At 46.6% G+C, this 18,198-nt stretch overlaps 1 protein-coding gene across 3 annotated transcripts; it reads left to right on the top strand.

Moving 5' to 3' along the window:
- Positions 1-1,756: 1,756 nt before the first annotated feature.
- On the top strand, positions 1,757-17,671 carry LOC308569512 (uncharacterized protein). Of its 3 annotated transcripts, none has more exons than XM_081163501.1 (4): positions 1,757-1,884; positions 6,064-6,190; positions 10,571-10,703; positions 12,233-17,671. In XM_081163501.1, exons 3-4 carry the CDS (start codon positions 10,607-10,609, stop codon positions 15,820-15,822), a joined length of 3,687 nt encoding a protein of 1,228 aa, XP_081019627.1. In that variant the 5' UTR covers positions 1,757-1,884; positions 6,064-6,190; positions 10,571-10,606; the 3' UTR covers positions 15,823-17,671. The 3 variants fall into 3 exon arrangements, with proteins under 3 accessions (XP_081019627.1, XP_081019629.1, XP_081019628.1); XM_081163502.1 differs by lacking the exon at positions 1,757-1,884 and adding an exon at positions 4,691-4,791; XM_081163503.1 differs by lacking the exon at positions 6,064-6,190.
- Positions 17,672-18,198: the final 527 nt, after the last annotated feature.

Consider the following 18,198-nt stretch of genomic DNA (forward strand, 5'->3'; position numbering starts at 1 on the left):
CAAATGTAGCAATTCCCTGATAAATGTCTCTATGTATTAGTTCAATGGGAAAACTTTAGAAATTCATATAAAATCACTCCAGTGACGCATTTACACCATTCCAATCTTGTTCTACTCAGAAGGAAAATGGCTATCAGAGGAGAATCTTGGGACCATGGGTAGGGGCAGCCATAATTCCTGAAACGTGAGACCACGTACCCAGCAGGCCCCACTGCCTGGGTGATAATTTCTGGCATCCTGGTAGTCATTCCAAGAACAATTGCAAACCCAACCCCAGTGGATTGGGGTCTCCTTCAAGACAAAGGGTGTGCTTAACTTGGCTGGGAAAACAGGAGCATGTAAATACTTTTGTTTCACCAGAAGATTGGCAGGTGAAGGTCAGGTGAGGGACAGGTCAAGCCTGGTGCTCAGGTTTCTGCCAGAAGACCCCTCCCAATTCAGGACATAGTCATGACAAATGTATGATGTTTTATGGGAAACTCTGGGAAATTTATAAAAAGTGGAGCCATCCTTTGTTTGGGGCTTCCCTCTGCTTCTTCCATGTGGTAGGTTGAAGTCTTGTTGCAACCATAAAGATCAGGCCTCCTGTTTTGCTTCAATCTCCTGGCTGGAGTCTCTTTCCTGTGACCCCCAACCTGAACCTATGGGATCCATGGCTAGGCAATTGTGGGGTGCTCCAAGGACTCCCTTATACAGGCCCCAAATTTCACTCAGCCATATTTTTTTTACCACAAGAAGCCACTGGGAGGCCAGACAGGGGGACCTGGTTTTAAATCAATCCCTAACAGAATCTCTTGCAAGGCCTTCTCTTATCACTTCACGAGGCGTCAGGCCTTGAAGAAAATACATCGCTCACTGGGGACTCGGGGCCTCCCCTCCAACATTTCTCCATGGAAACAGAATTTGCTTCAGGAAAGGAATGGCTGAAACCGGACCTGCTAGGCCCCTCAGTGAAGGGGTACAGTTAGGGTTACCCCAGAAAGCCCTAAAAACTGTTTGTGAATCCCCCCCCCCCCAGCCAGGCCTCGGAGTACGCATTTTAAAAACTGCATTTTCCTCTAGGACAAAAAGCATGAGCTAAGCAGTCCTCTCTGTAACAAAAACGCTGTAGCAAACCTACAGCTGAGAACAGTAAAGCTTTTCGCTTCCCAGATCCAAGATAACCTTGTCCTGGTACATTGTCTTGCAACGTACTTCCGGGAACAGAGCCAGAGAACGAAAAGAAACATTTCTATGTAAGAATCTGTGAAGGGGGAGAGGAAAAAAAGGGGTTTGAAAAAACGATAAAAGCTGCTTGTAAAATGTTTTCGGAGCGGCCTGTCTTTTGTGAACTGAATCACACAGGTGCCTCTGCCCCCCCCCCCAATGGCAGAATAAAACGCTCTTTCTCTGGATTTAACACCTTGGTGTTGTTTGGCTCCTTTTGTCTCTGCTCGGGTGCAACAATTATTCCTACCCATGGATTAAAAAGGCTTCATATTTCTGGTGCATCGGGTCGGGAAAAAGCACGTTCCCCGAGATCGAGGGACAAAAAGGTCCAGGGCGTCACTGCAAGGCGAGCAGCTCGGGATCCCGGGTCAACATAGAATCATAGAATCCTAGAGCTGGAAGGGACCACAAGGGCCATCGAGTCCAACCCCCTGCCAAGCAGGAAACACCATCAGAGCACTCCTGACATATGGTTGTCAAGCCTCTGCTTAAAGACCTCCAAAGTAGGAGACTCCACCACACTCCTTGGCAGCAAATTCCACTGTCGAACAGTTCCAGCGCGCATCCTGCCAGCTTCGTGGGAGGGACTGGCCACCCGTTCCTGAGTGGACACGCGACAAGTGACGGAGAGAAAGAGCAACGGCCGTGCAGAAAGAAGGTACCTCGAGGAACAAGGTAAGCTCCACAGGGTATAGGTGGGAGCAAAAAGAGAGTTTGATCAGCTCCGCCAGCAGGGTAGAAGAAGTGCCACTGGTTTTGGTGTTGCCCAGAAAAGCAGCAAAAAGGGTCTGCTGGGCCCCGGTCGAAGTCTAAGCGCTGCCGGTTGTGGTTTTGGTTTTTGGTAAAAAAGGGGATTGAGGGAGGTGCATGGGTTTTTTGTTGTTGTTTTTTCTGAATGTGCGTGTGGGGACACTCCAGTGAATGTTTTGAGTGTGTGAGACGTTGGAAGCAACATCTGGCCTGTGACTGAGTGAAAAAAAAATAACGTTAGGAGGGCTGAGTGTCCCAGTGTCCCCAGGATCCCAGAGTCATGGGAAATAAAAGCAGTAAAACAATTCTTGAGACACCACTACAGAGCTTTCTGGAAAACTGGAAAAGTGCCGCGAAAGGAGAAGAGTGGGGATGTAAACTCAAAAAAAAGCAGACTCCAACATTTATGTGAAGTTGACTGGCCTTCGTATTTACCAGAATGGCCTCCTGGAGGATCCTTTGATCCAAACTTGGTCAACATTTTATGGAGTAACATTTTCAAGGCCCACACAGATCAGATTCCCTATATTTCTATCTGGAAAGCCAATGTGGATCAAAATCCCTCATGGCTTCGGAAAAATAGAATTGTGACTGCCCAAGTCAAACTGTGTTCAGTACAACTACAAGTTAAGAAGCCACCAGTTTTGCCAGTCCTAGAAGAGGAGATAATTACCCCACCACCACCATATGCAGCCACTGCGCCAAGGCAACCAAATCTGGGAGCAAATAGGGCTGCTTCTCCGCCCAATGCCCAGGCTGAGGACCCAAAGGAGAAGATTCCCCCCTCTGACCCTCCCCAACCCCCTTGTGATGCAAGCAAGGAAGGTGAAGAGAAAGGTGATGATGATGGTGATGATGATGACTTCAGAAAAACTCTAGATAAAGAGATAAGATGGACTAGTAAGCAGTCTGACAGAGTGTTCCAGTATGTAAGGGGTGATATGATAGCCATGTTCAAATATATAAAAGGATGTCACATAGAGGAGGGAGAAAGGTTGTTTTCTGCTGCTCCAGAGAAGCGGACACGGAGCAATGGATCCAAACTACAAGAAAGAAGATTCCACCTAAACATTAGGAAGAACTTCCTGACAGTAAGAGCTGTTTGACAGTGGAATTTGCTGCCAAGGAGTGTGGTGGAGTCTCCTACTTTGGAGGTCTTTAAGCAGAGGCTTGACAACCATATGTCAGGAGTGCTCTGATGGTGTTTCCTGCTTGGCAGGGGGTTGGACTCGATGGCCCTTGGGGTCTCTTCCAACTCTATGATTCTATGATTCTATTCTATGATTCTATGTAGAACTGTTTAAAACAGGACTGGATGTGGCCCCCTGGGTTCTAGAAGCAGCCCAGTGCCAGGATGAGAAATGGAGAAAAAAGCAAAAGGTTTTGAGAACAGCGTGGGACAGGGCAACAAAACATGTAGAGACACTTAAATCGAAGGCTTTGTCCAAGCCCACTGTGGTGGCCCCTCTCCGGCAAGTGTATGATCCTTTGGAACAGCCAAATGGTCAGGGCGTTAGACCCCCCAAGGACCTTTACCATTCAGCATGTCCCTTTTACAAGCTCCGATGTTTGCAATTGGAAAAATCAAAATCCTTCTTTTGAGGAAAATCCTGCAAAAATAATTAGACTTTTTGAAGGTGTGTTCAATACCTATATGCCTACGGTTATTATTTCTGAATTGAGGAAATGAATTTGGATATTTTTTAGTGTTCTCTCTCGTCCTATATTGAGGGGCCCAGTAATGGCCCCCCGTGTCCCCTGAGGGAAGGCAGAGTTAGTCACGAAGGGGAGAGAGGAGCCCCACACAATGCTCTGACACAGCCAGACCTCCAACAGATTTTTAAATATATATTATGTATCTAATAATGCCAGATCATCCTGGAGCCAGAGGAAAGCCAAGGCCGGATTTGAGGATCCACCACAGCTCACAAACCTATTTAAGGGGAGATACGGGGCTTGGTTGCCCCATATTCTCCTCTCGGGGGCCTGTACAATGGGAGAGGGGTGCAGGCAGGAAATGGGGGGCGACCCCCACTAGAACCGCAATATCCACCTTGTGGTGGGCATTGTGCCCAAGGCCAAGTCAGCAGAGTTCAGGGTGGAGTGAATGGTGGGGGGCATCCCCCCCCCGAGGGTCCCCTCTGCCCTCCCCACCATTCTTATGGCACTGCTCTGCAGGCCAAATCCTGCCACTGTTCTTCATAAGGCCCTGGCCAGGCGGGAGCATCCCCTCAGCCTCCTCTTCTCTCCCCTCAGCAATGCGCCCCCAGGCTCCATTTTGTGAGGCCGGCATGGTGGGGGAAACAGCCTCCCTCCGCTTGCCAGGAAGGGCCACTTTGGGGAGTGGGCTTGGGGGTTCCCGACTCCTCTCTGGAAGCCCCTCTGGAAAAGCCTTCCCCGACAGGGCAGCCATTTTGGTGCAGCATCAATTCAGCCCCACACTTCTGATGCGTGAAATGGCGACCGGAGCCAAGAGGGCCACTCCTTAACTTCAAGAGGAATTAAGGAGTGGTGCTCTTGAGTTTTATGCAAACACTGCAGGATGGGCAGAAATCACAGAGCAAATATTGTTAACCTAGAAGCTGACTGTGCAAGTTTCTCTCCCCCTCAGAAGCAAAAGGAGTGAATTGCCCTAAGCGGTGTGAGGACTGGTTCTGAGGAGAATTTTAGACGCTTTCCCCTCAGAAACAGCTAGGATTTCCCCACTCTTTTTCCTGAGGCCACCAGAACAGCAGGTTCAAAATGTTTCCCTCCAGAGCACCATCGGAAGAGCCTTTGGCCAGTCAAAGAAATAAGATTTGTGAGGGGAGTTCATCATGAGGAGTCCAAAAGGTTCCTTATAATGTTATAATGTTATATGAATGTTAAGAAACTGCATGATTTTAGAAAATATAGCTCTAACAACAAGATTTGGTATACTGGAAATTAAGATATGATTATGAAAGGACTAAAGTTTAAAATAACATTGTATTTATCTCAGGGTAAAAGTAAATGGATAATAACTATTTTGAACCCAAAAGAAATTTATTTGAAAGTACTAATAACACAGCGAAACAAGGTATTAATTTGCTGACATTTTTATTGTAAAGAAAGCAGGGTGAGGGAGACGTGGGGAAGTCCAGTTGGTTATGAAAAAATGTATTGGAAAGTTGGATTTCTTTTACTCTTCTTTTCTTCTTTCTTCTTTTCTTATTTCGTCGTATATCTGACTTTATATCTGTATCTGGAAAAAAGCAATAAAATATTTAAACAAAAAACAAAAAACAAAAGGTTCCTTTCCCTGGGGCAGGCGGGGGGGGGGGGATTTGGGGCGCAAAAGATGTTGCCAAACTGCAACTCCCCCCGGCCCCAGCTAGCCTGGCCAAAGGGCCCGGTGGTGGGAGTTGTAGTTCAGCGGCCTCAGGAGGGGCCAAGGTTCCCCACGCCGGCCTGAAGGGAGGCAAACTCCTGTCAGCTCTTCCACCCTCTGAATACACAGAATTCCCTCCTTCACCTGTGAGGGGTTGGAAGGGTTCCCCCAGAGCATGGCCCTGATGCTGCTGCCCCCACAGTGCATAAAAATGGAAGATAATATTTACTGCTGTTGTTGTTTGTACACCGCCCTTCACCCAAACATCTCAGGGTCCTCCTTCCGGGTCGACTGCTTTTGCTCCAGAAAGCCTCTTCTCTCCTAATCTCATATAAATTGAGGCTGATTGTGGCTCGATGTCGAGGGAAACCTTCCTCTACTGCCAAGAGCCCACATATCTGAGGCCAAGATGGAGGCCCTGCTGACAACCTCTTTCCCAAAAGCCCAGGGGGGAGAACAGATCCCCCGTGATGTCAATCCCTGTTGTATGAAGCCAACTAGCTTCCATAGATCCATTTTGGGTCCGGATACCAGGAAAGGGAGGGTTGTGCAACTAAGGACCTTGATTCTGCATGGATCTGACTTGTGGGGAGGCTGCAGGAGGGGTTGGACTAAATGATCCTTGGGGTCCCTTCCAACTCTGCGATGCACCACTGAAGAGCCTTTTTGGAGTGAAATGCTGACGAGTGGAAATGGGTTCCCACTATCTCGCAACTTCCCTATCCCCCTGAAAGTGATTGTCCCCTCCCAAATAGATAAGAGGAGAAGTGGCCTCTGTGCCTGAAGCAGACTTGTGCTTTAAGAGGGGACCAAGGCAAGTCGAGACAAACTCAAGCAAGAGAGCCACTTGGAGGCAAGATTCATCCGATTTCCACGTTTCTGGTAAGACGCGTCTGCACGTTAGAAGTTGTCACGGCTTCTTTTGTTGTCAAAGGCTTCTTTTGCACGGCTGCTGCAAACCGTTCCAGCTGGCATATTGCAGAGGGGACTTGGTGACGGGGATCTTGCGCTGATGATGCCCTCGCCTCCTGCTCTCTGGCTCTTTGGAAAGGCCACGAATCCATCCTGACAGGGCCCAGACTTGGAGCAAAGCAATGAAGGCTGCAGTGCAAGGCTCTCCCGGGCTTTGGGGTGGGACTAGGGGAACCCCTGGCCTGACTCAGGATATGGCACCTTCCTAAGACGCTGAGCTCCTCTGCTGCTGCCAGTTGCTTCCTTGCAGGAGGGAGGGGGCAGGCGGATGTGGACCATCTGGACTATTGCATCCTGGACATTTCTGTGTGTTCCCTTGGTTTGTTTTACCAGTCTCCATCAATTAATGGGAAAGTATTTCAGTCATTGATGGCATCCCCCATTGTTTATTCTTCTCTGCTCTCTGCCCCTTTCTCCTATTTTAAGACTGCAACATGTGTGAGATTGCTCTTAATCCTCGCAATTTGGGGGAGACCTGCATCAGATCTCTTTCTCTCCCTATCTGCCCTACCTTTCCTTTGACCTCATCTTGGGGGAAAGCTGGGGGTGTCAAGAGAAACTGAGGGATCCTCAAAGGGTTGGCACCTGCCCAGTTTCTGCAAGCGCAATCAGAGCATAGGTGGAACTCAGCTCCAACTCCACTTCTGCTGTCTCACACCTTTGGCTTTTCCCACTCTGTATAGGAGGAATCTTCCCTCCTTGCAAAGTGATGGAATGAAAGGTCTGCTGCCCAGGAAGAGAGGCTGAGAGCAGGTGGCAAATTGCAGGACCCATTTCCTTGGCAGATCTGTTGTGCTGCTGAAATGTGTACTGCCTTGAACTCTGCTTAATTGAGGTGTGGTGGGGTGAACAGCTGGGTGCTGGAGGTACCTAATGCCCCTTCAGGTGTGGTCCTGGTCTCCTTGAATGTGGGGTAAGGATACTACTCTGAAGGAAGCCCTCCTTGGATATTGAAATTTCTACGAAAAGGGAAAGAAATAGGAGCAAACATGAGCAGCCTTGTCTTGTAAGCTTGGCCCTGCTCTTCTCCCTTTTGGCAGCTTGGAGATTATTCCAGCCACACTCTCCTGCCAAATCTGCAACTGTTTCCACCAACCCATTAATAGCCTGGCCAGTAATCTGGCTGCTGCATTTTGGACTGGTTGATTTTTCCAAGTGGGGCTGGATCTGGTGCGCAGAGTGCAGGGAGTTCAGACTGGGCTCTGCCAAGTGAAGTGAAAGCAAAAGAGGCGAAGGCACAGGGATCTCAAGTTCACAGCCGGTCAAGGCCAGTTGTAAGGAAGGTTTCTCCCGAGCCAGAGCCTTTCCCAGAAAGGGAGAGATTTCCTTTCACCAGTGTAAATACATCGCACACTACAACTGGTTCGGGTTTTCTGGTCAGCGGTGTGTGTGTGTATGTTGGAGAAAACAATAATTTCATTTTGATTATTCCATTTACTTCTTGGTTTATGGCCTAGCTAAACTGAAAAGGTCTCTACCTGCCTTTTACAGTACAGAACTAGCTGCTTTTAGGGACGGCATGTAGTGAATGTCCGTTCCAGAACACTGAAAAGAATAAATTGTTATGGGCTCTATGGTGGTCACCGTATGCCTGGAAAGAGAATCGGCTAGACAGGGCAATTGGGATTAATCTTGAATTGTTTTGCAGACAGATGGAAAAGGGTATTGGGAGACATTTAATGAACAGGAAACGTAGTCAAAGTCTTAATAAAGAAAGAGACTGGAAATGGTTAAATGTAAACGGATGCTTTAGCTGAGATTCCTGCATTGCAGGGGGTTGGACTAGATTACTCTAGGGGGTCCCTTCCAACACACCTGGAGTACTTTGTAAGGTTCAGGGCGCCACAGTTTAAGAAAGATACTGACAAGCTGGAACGTGTGGTGGGGCAGGAGACCAAGATGATGAAGGGTCAGGAAACCAAGCTTTTGGGGGGAGTGGTTGAGGGAGTTGGGTGTGGTTAGCCTGGAGAAGAGAAGACTGAGATGTGATATGAGAGCCATCTTGAAATACCTGAAGGGCTGACACAGGGAAGATGGAACAGGCTCTTTGCTGCTGGTCCAGGGGGCAGGACCGGAACCAATGGATTCAAATGTCAAGAAATGACTTTCCAGCTGAGCATTAGGAAGAACCTGCTGACGGAAGGAGCTGTTGGACTGTGGGACACACTCCCTTGCTGTTAGGTGGTGGTCTCTCCTTCCTTGGAGGTTTTCAAGCAGAGGTTGGATGGCCACCAGGGATTCTTCAGCTGTGTGTTGTAGGAGGTGGGACTAGATGACCTTTGGGTGTGCCTTCCAACTCTACAGTTCTGTGTTCCTCTACAAAAGATTTTCTTTTTTAAAATATATTTTTATTAAAGATTTTCTTTATTTACAAAGGTATGTGCAATGTCTCTCTCTCATATTTTTTTCCCATGTAACATTTTCCTTTTTACAAATCGGTTTCATTTGTTGAGAGATTAGGAAGAATAGGAGGAAAGAGGCTGAGGGGGGAAAGGTGAGTGGGGGTAGGGCGGTGATGTTTCTATTTTACTTAATATATGGGGGGTTTGTGTCAGTGTTGCTTGTGCAGGTTCTCTGCTATTCACTTGTGTTCCTTTGGTAGTGAGAGAGGTTGGGGTTGGCCTAGGGTGTGGCTGTTCATTTCTGGTTGGCTGTGGTGGTCTTTGTTTTCTTGTGTGACTGGGGTGGGTGTTTTGGATCAGGTTAGCCATATTATTTGTATGCTGTTGGTAGATTTTTGTCATTGTCTTGTTGGGCTGTGTATGTGATAAAGGGGAGCCATACCGGGGTGAAGGCGTCTTCTTCTATTTGTCCCCCTGACAGTTTCAGTTTATTGGCAATTTTTTCTAGTTTCCCATACTATTTGGTACCTTGGTCCATGCTTACTCCTGACAGGTCTCTCCAGCGTCTGGTTATTATGTTTCTGGCTGCTGAGAGTAGGTGCGTTATGAGTTCTTTGTGGTGTAAGTGGGCATTCTTGTTTAGTAGGGCCAATTCTGGGGTGATGTCTAATACTTGCTTGGTTATTTTACATATTCATCGTATGGCTGTTGTCCAGAATAGTTGGATTTTGGGACACTCCAACCACATGTGGTTGATATGTGCCTGTGGAGGTGACCCTCTCCAGCATTTTGGTGAGGTTCCTGGGCGTATTAGTGCTAGTTTCCTTGGTGTTAGGTACCACCTGCAGGTGATTTTAAGATTGAATTCTTTTTTCTTTTCTTTTTTGATATGGATTTTAAGGGGGGTTTAGACCACATTATGGTCCATTGAGGGGGGTTAATCTCATAGCCTATGTCATTCTCCCATTGTTTTTTGATTGCATCTAGGGAGTTTGTGAGATTTTGGAGTAGTATTTTGTATATTGCGGATACCATCCCTTTACCGTGTTATTTGACTCCCATTGTGCCATGAACTTCTTGGTGCAGCACAAGGAGTAATATAAGAGAGCAGGAACTTCCATTTCAGCTTGTATTAATCATGATCAGTGCTGTTTCCTCTGCAGTTTGTTTCTGCCAAATACTACTTTGTGTATCTCGCTGTTAGCTATGGCAGCATCATTCATAATTATTGTTGTTGTTGTGTGATTTGGCTGGCTGCATGTATGAGATCCCCACTTTGATAAGCCTCCTTGAATACTGTGCTAGATAGCTGGGATATAAAACTGGTGGTGGTAGAATATTTCTCTACCATCCGAAATGTTCTCAGGAGGCACAATTCTCGGCCAAATGGAAATTCAGTGTAGGAAGCACCCAGTGGTTGTGCATGGAAAATATTGATCTTCCCTTCCAGCTCCTGTGACCCCTTGTGCCCCCCCAAACCCTTTCCAGAGGGCCTGGATAGTGTAGTGTCTGCCATACAGGGCTGCAGTGGGATTCCCCTGACTTTGGGTCTAGGAATCCTGTCCTAGCAGAGCCCCCATTGGCACATGATCCCTTTGCCCAGTTTCAGGGTGATTTCCCTCCCACTACAATTCTGTGTGACACAGTCCGCTTTGTTCAGGGTGCAGGGATCACAGGATAGAGTTTTCAGCTGCTACAGGGGGCTGTGGATGGGAGGGAAGAAGAAGATCAGTTGCACAAGCTGCCTTGAATATGTGCAAGTACTGCATACAAATGTCTAATTCCCCCCATGTGACATTACCTCCCAACTCCCTTTTCGGGGGGGGGGGGTCTTGAAGGCATGTTGGCATCTCTCTTTGGATGGTAGTGCTAATCTTCCTCTTTTCCCCACACACTTTGCATGCCGAATAATCTTTCCAGAGTCCTTCACATCTCTTGTTTCTTGCAGGGAGGTGAAGGCAGGAGAGCAACCTGGACCAGAGCCATGGACAGATCAGATGACACGGTTGAAATACCAGCCCTGGGCCGCCCATTCCAGCTGGGGATGCTGTACGACTGTCGTAAAGATGCCCTCATCCCAGGTAGAGCTGGTGCAAGGAAGAGCTTATACTGAAAAGGGAAACATTATTCATATCAAGATTAACAGTCAGCCCAAACAGTGCAGTTTCAGTGCTAAACGTGCTCCTCAAATTCATTTTCAACATCCCTTACTGTCTTCTTTTGCCAACGTTTGTGTTCCTTTATGTTCTCTTCATTTGGACAAGACTTCCACTTATTAAAAAGAAGTCTTCTTGCCTGTGATAGCATCTTTGCTCCTTAACCTTGCTGGCATCGTCTTGGCCCAAATCATCCCCATCAACATCTGTCAATAAAGATTCAGCAGGTGTGTTCTGTTTTAATGTTTTAAAGCTTGCTGAAAACCTTTGTAGTCCACCAGGCCTATGCAGGCCATTAAGAATACATCTTTCCACAATTATTACTGTAGGTAAAAACAACCAGGACTTTTTTTCAGCCAGAACCTGCCAGAACTCAGTTCCGGCACCTCTCAGGTGGGCACAATTGCATTATAAGAGAACAAGGGAAGCAGTCGTGGAGAGTTCTTTTTTCCTTGAAAAATACCACATTAAACATAAAAAACTTCCCTAAATGGGGCTGCCTTCTGATGTCTTCTATAGGTTGTCTAGTTACTTTTCTCCTTGGCTCAGGGGTCACATAACTCCATACCCTCCAACATTTCTCTGATGAAAATAAGGATGTCCTATGCCTAAGGGAAAGTGGAACATTCTGGGATCAAATCAGAAACCGGGGTGGCTTCTGTAAATCCAAGACTGTCCCTGGAAAATTGGGACACCTGGAGGGACTGTAATCCATTGTTGTGTTCCTGTACCAATAATTTAACAACTTTCACCACTGTAACTAAGCCAAGTTTTACTCCCTGTGTTTTCCGACTGCTGTATGGAAAAGGACATGAATCTGACCTTTGGAGAGTTTTTAAGTAAACCATTACGAACTTACCAAACATGTGGTCTTTTTCAGTGCTGGGGGGGGACTATTTTGGAAGGAACTCACAAGCACATATTTTAAAGGTCTGACAGCCTAAATTTCCACACTTTGCTTTGTTGCATATTTTGTGATTTTAAATCTGCTGGGGTTCTCTGACCAAAGTGTTTTGTCCCAACTTGGATCTTGGCCCCCAGGGAATTCTCATTTTTTCCCGTGCCAGTCAACAACTAGCACCATCTCTCTAGGGCCTCAATCAGGACATGATCACAGCCCTAAATGGTGGTGACTGAATCTTATCCCTGCTGCTGAGTTGTGCCCACCCCCTTTCTGAGGCCTGTACAACAGAAGCTCATGAAATGTTCACACTTGTTCCACTATCATATATGGTCAAATATTTTCCCTGCCTTTTGCAAAGTTTTACAAAACTGCACAAACCTCTTTCGTTGTGGATGACAGTGGGACAAAATTCATGAGTGCAGACATTGTGGGCAATGATAGGTCTATTTTATCTCCTTGTTTCTCTGTACACCCTTAGGCATTAGGCTAATTGTGTTCTACATTTGTATGAACATACTCAAGCCTTGCATATTTCTCTGCTTTATCCCAGGAATCACCCTTTGGGACCAGGCCTCACTTCAGAAGGACTTGTGTATCAAACCTCAACCCAAGGCTGAATATGAAATCATTGCATCTGACTCCATCGATGATAAGGCCTCTGCCCTCAATGTCTCAGCATCACTCAAGGCCAGTTTTTTGGGGGGACTGGTTGAAGTGGGTGGATCAGGCAAATTCCTTCAAGACACCAAGAAGTCCACGAAACAGGCCAGAGTCACTCTGCAGTACAAAGCTACCACCAAGTATTCACAGCTGACCATGAGCCATTTGGGAACCCAAAATGTCATTTATCCAGCTGTTTTTGAGCATGGCACAGCCACCCATGTTGTCACTGCCATCTTGTATGGAGCCCAGGCTTTCTTTGTGTTTGACCGAAATGTCTCTTCTTCTGAGTCTGTGCAAGACATACAAGGAAGCCTCCACGCTGCGATCAACTTGATTGCAGTCTCTATCAAAGGGGAAGCATCTGTCCAGATAGAGGAGAAGGAGAAAGCCCAAACGGAGAATTTCAGCTGCAAGTTCTATGGGGATTTTTCTTTGGAAAGTAATCCGGTGACTTTTCAAGATGCCATGAAAGTCTACAGAGATCTGCCCCAAAAGCTCGGGGAGGATGGAGAGAAGGCTGTGCCTGTCAGAGTTTGGCTGTACCCACTGACCAAGCTAGATTCCAGAGCAGCTAAGATGGTGCGTGAGATCAGCTTAGCACTGATCTTTGATGCTCAAACTGTCTTGGAGAATCTGAATGAAATCAACATGCGATGCAATGATCTGGCTATGAATCCTGTTGCTGAAAAGTTCCCAGAATTAAAGAAGAAAATCAAGAGATTCAAGGATCTGTGCAAGCAGCACAGGCAGACTTTCCAGAAACACCTGGCAGGAATCCTGCCTTTGATCCGGGGAGGGGGGAAAGAGGAAAGTGTTCTGGTGGACATTTTAATGTCCATTAACCAGTCTCCCTTCAACAGCCAAAGACTCAGTGAGTTTTTGGATGCTAAGGAACGAGAGATTAATTTGGTGAATTCTTACCTTAGAATCCTAAGTGAAATGGAAGTAATCTCTTCCCAGAACAAACTGGAAGAAATCGTGCTAAACCCTGTGAATGAGTTTGTTGTCTCATTTACCTTCACTTCTTTACATGATGAGGAACCATTTTTAGCCACCTTACAAGACTGGCTTCAGAAAGATTTTTTTCAGGAAACAGCAAATTCCACCAGTGGCCTGTCGACACCCAAGAACAGTAACACCTGGTTTGAGCACCAAGAGAGAATTCGGAATGCTCGTAAAGCTGCCAAATCCATTACAGATTTTGCCCGGGTCAATAAATCAAATGAGAATACCCGGTTCCTTGTGGCTTCTGTCCCAGACCAGAACAACCCAGGTGCTTCCATTTACCTCTATGAAGATGGGGAAATGCTCAGCAGCAACTTCGAGCTGCCCTCAAATCCTCTCCCTCCACTGATTGGCCGAATTGGATATGAGAGTGTGCAGCTGACATTTCAACCAGCTGAGTATGGGAGGGCTTCAATCTCCAGCTATCAAGTAGAGTACAAGATTGCAGGAGAAGAAAATTGGAAAATTGTGAATACTGACGACAGTCAGGAGACATTCCAAGTGAGAGGGTTGAGCCCAAACACAGAATACCAGTTTCGATACACCGCTAGGAGCAAACCAGGACTTTGTGAGACCAGCAACGTGAGTGAATCTGTACAGACACGTCCTACCAGCCCTCCTGGGGAACTGAGAGTGATAATCGCAGAGTCTTCCAAAATCAGTATAGCCTGGGAGAGCCCAAAGGTCATTGGCCAGGGAGCTGTTATAAAGGAATACAAAGTGGACTACAGTGAAGCGGCTGGAGAGGCAAAAAGCAAGGACAAAGATGAATGGGCTGAAAAAAGAACAGGGAAGAAAACAGAGTTCTGTGAGATTGATGGTCTGAAGCCCCAGACACCCTACAGATTCAGAGTCTCAGCCATGTGTGCCGGTGGGGCTGAGAGTGAGCCCAGCAAAGAGATTGAGGTTTCCACATTGGAAGGAGACAAGAGAGTAGCTTGTAAATACCTCCAAGACAGCATCCGCGTGGAGGATGGGCCACCAGCAGTGTATGCTCTGCCACTGAAGCCCGTACAGGATGCCTCTGGATCCTGTCTAACATACCAGCTAGGGAAAGAGAACATTCAGGTCCCCAACAAAGTGATTATGGTGATGGGGACAACAGGGTCAGGGAAAACCACTCTCATCAATGGAATGATCAATTATGTCCTGGGTGTGCAATGGGGAGATAAATTCCGATTCAAACTTATTCCTGAAAATCCCAACAGAAGCCAAGCTCAAAGCCAAACATCAGAAGTGACCGCCTATGTTGTCCACCACCACAAGGGTTTCCAAGTCCCCTATTCCCTCACCATTATTGACACTCCAGAATTTGGAGACACAAGAGGAATAGAGCATGACAAGTTGATAACAAAGCAGATCCGGGAGTTTTTCTCCTCCCCAGGGGGCACTGATCATATAGACGCCATCTGTATTGTCGTCCAGGCCTCTTCTGCTCGTTTAACTCATGCCCAGAAATACATCTTTGACTCTGTGCTCTCCATCTTTGGCAAAGATATAAAGGACAACATCCAAGTCCTGATCACATTTGCAGATGGACAGACCCCTCCTGTTCTCAAGGCCATTGAGGAAGCCAATGTACCATGTGCTAAGGATGCCAAGGGCACCCCTGTGCACTTCAAATTCAACAATTCAGCACTGTTTGCCAACAATCCAGTGGAGCCCAGAGGCAACTTCAATTTTGATAAAATGTTTTGGAAAATGGGCACCATGAGCATGAAGACCTTCTTTGATTCATCCCACACGCTAGAAAGCAAGAGCTTAACATTGACAAAGGAAGTGCTCAGGGAGCGAAAAGAGCTTGAAGCTGCTATTGAAGGGTTGCAGCCCCAAATCAAAGCTGGACTGGCCAAGCTGGAAGAACTGAGGAAGACGCAGGAAGCCCTGGACAAGCACAAGGTTGACATGGCGGCAAACAGAAACTTTACATATGAGGTAGAGGTAACTGTATCAGTGAAGAAGGATATATCTGACATGGGAAAATACATAACTAATTGCATGAATTGTCACTTCACCTGTCACTATCCTTGTAGAATTCCTAGAGATGAAGATAAGCATGGTTGTGCAGCTATCAATAGCAGCACAGGAAGATGCAGAGTCTGTCCACGCCAGTGTGAGTGGAGTGTGCACTACAATCAGAAATACAAATTTGAATATACCACAAAAAGAGAGAGAAGGACCTATGAAGAACTGAAGCAAAAGTATGAACGTGCCTCTGGTGAGCTGATGACCACAGAGAAATTGCTTGAAAAGCTTAATGAGGAATATGAAGAAGTGAAACACATCTTAGAAGAGCTCATCAAGAAATCATCTCAAAGCCTCCAGCGCCTTCAGGAGATTGCACTGAAGCCCAACCCACTCTCTACCCCAGAGTACATTGATCTGCTCATCATGTCCGAAGAACAGGAGCTGAAGCCTGGATATCAGCAGCGAATCCGGTCCCTGAAGGAAGTGAGGGAAGTAGCTGAGTAAATACAGAAAATTGCCAACAAGGAGCCTCTGCTGCCTGGAGAGCAGAAGCTGTATGATCAAACTGAAGTAAAAAAGGCCTCTCGAGGCAAACTTAGGAACTGGGGGGAAGTTGTTCCAAACTGGTTTAAACAAGGGGATCATATATAGCTTTTCAGGCACGCTTTGTTTGCTTTTGGCTATCAGCAGAGAGCTCAGGTTCTGTGAGTGTAATTCAGACCAGAGTCTCTTGCTCTCTGTGCGTATTTGGGTGAAGGTGGTTATGGAAACATTTGCAGCCGTTGTGAGGTGAGCTTATCCACTTCTTCATTTGCCCGGCCAGTTTCGCTCGGGGAAACCTTTAGTGCTGAATCAGAACTAACAGAAATCGGGTTTTCCGTGGAATGCCATTTGTTCTGATTTAGCGCTAAAGAGCAGGCTGGGGGTAAGCAGTGGGGCAAAGACAAAATTGCTTGGAGCTGTGCCTGGAAAGTGTGAGACAGAGGAAAACTGCTTGGAACCATGCTTCCCAGGCACGGAACAGACAGAAGTGTGAAGGAGCCCTTTGTTGCTGCAGACAAAATGCTTCCTAGTCATTGTTCCTATCACCTTATTGTCTAACTGGTGCTGGGTGAAATGCTGTTCTCTCCAGGGATTTGTATTATCTCCAATAACTAATAATAATAATAATAATAATAATAATAATAATAATAATAATAATAGGGAAAGTGAATGGGGTCTCATATGGAAGTGCTGCTTCTAACCACCCAGCATAAGAATGTGGCCATAAATCTCCCTGCCCTAGCAGTCTTTGGAACGTGATTGGAAACTTGGGGTGTTGCAGGAATGCTCTGGACAGGAGCTGATTATGTCCCCTTTGTCCTAGCAAGCTTTTGACCTGCCTGATTGATCTCTCTCCCATTCTTCCTTATCCATAGAATCTTAGAATTGTAGAGTTGGAAGAGACCCTGAGGGTCATCTAGTCCAATGCCTGCAATGCAGGAACTCAACTAAAGCATCCATGACAGATGGCCACCCAACCTCTGCTTAAAAACCTTCAATAAAAGAGAGTCCACAACCTTCAGAGGCAGTCTCTTCCACAGTCAAACTACTCTTACCATCGGAAAGTTCTTCCTAATATCTAGTCAGAGCTCCTTTCTGGTAACTTGAATCCATGGGTCTGGTTCCTACCCTCTGGAGCACTTCAGATATGAAGATGTTCCTCCTGTCTCCTCTTAGTCTCCTCTTCTCCAGGCTAAACATACCCGGCTCCCTCAACCGTTCCTCATAAGGCTTGGTTTCCAGAGTATATTTTCAACTGGTGACTGATTGGAATCTCTGTGGGTGTGATTACTTGTAATATTTTTTCTTTCATTTTCTTATTGCTAGCCATCTAGATGTCTTTTTGAAGATCCAGTAGGATATAATTTCTTTTTGAAAACACCCCTTAGCATTTAACCCTGGATATATCTGTATTTTGGGGGAGCATATTCTATTGCTCTTTGTACCAGCAGTGCCAAAGAGGTTCCCTGCCAAGGAATTCCTGGAGCTGAATCAGAAATCCAGTCGGAAGGATCCATGCCTAGAAGCCATATTGACCAGAAGGCGACTAGGGCATGACTAGATCACCTCTGCTGGCTGACAACAAGATGGGACCAGATCCTGCCTCTTTCCCTGCACTGAGAGACTGCTGAGAAACTTGATTGCCGGAGATGTCTTGTGCACTTTGCATTTTGAACCCTGCACGCTGTAACCACAACTGCCCACTGATTTCTCCCATGTTTGGGGAGTCATGTTTTACTGATCCTTGCCTGCTTCCTGCAGCTGTGCCATGAAACAGCCTCTAAATAAAAGCTACTCTGTTCTTTAAGAATGGTCTCATCCGTGTCTCCTGAGCAGGGCCTGTGCAAGACATTTTGCTACCTGAGGCGAATTACAAGATGGCATCCGTTCCTCATACAGAGGTTGGACCAGCAGTTGGACCTTAACCCAGCCTGACTGCTGAGAGAGTGTCTCCACCACACCTGAGGCAGCACAATATTTTAATAGGGCCAGGAGGACATGCTGGGTAGCAGAGCTGGGCACCACATTCAGTTGAAGCCCAAATCCTTTCCCCTTGTATTTTATAATTAAGGTTTTATTCAGACTTTTCATATTACATTTCATTGAAAAGCAAACTGATCTAAAGAAGAAGAGAAGGAAAGGTGCAAAGTCTTCTTTGACAGGTAGATCTTAACTCTTATCCCACACAGAAGGGGGTGGAGCCTCCCAGCTCTCACCTGGGAGCTTCTCTTTCTTCTCCCAGCTTCCCACCTTGGAAGATCCTTACTTCCCTGCTTCTCACACAGGGTCCTTCACCAGCCAGCCATCAGCCCAAATCCTGAGCCAGTTCAGAGGGAT

This window comes from Podarcis bocagei (genome assembly GCF_964188305.1).
Source record: "Podarcis bocagei genome assembly, chromosome: 12".
NCBI classification, from domain to species: Eukaryota; Metazoa; Chordata; class Lepidosauria; order Squamata; family Lacertidae; genus Podarcis; species Podarcis bocagei.

Bases quoted from the DNA above. Each gene is read 5' to 3' on its own strand.
- LOC308569512 (XM_081163501.1), top strand. From the start codon at position 10,607: ATGGACAGATCAGATGACACGGTTGAAATACCAGCCCTGGGCCGCCCA. The intron at 10,704-12,232 runs GTAGAGCTGGTG...GCTTTATCCCAG, and splicing joins TAAAGATGCCCTCATCCCAG to GAATCACCCTTTGGGACCAG.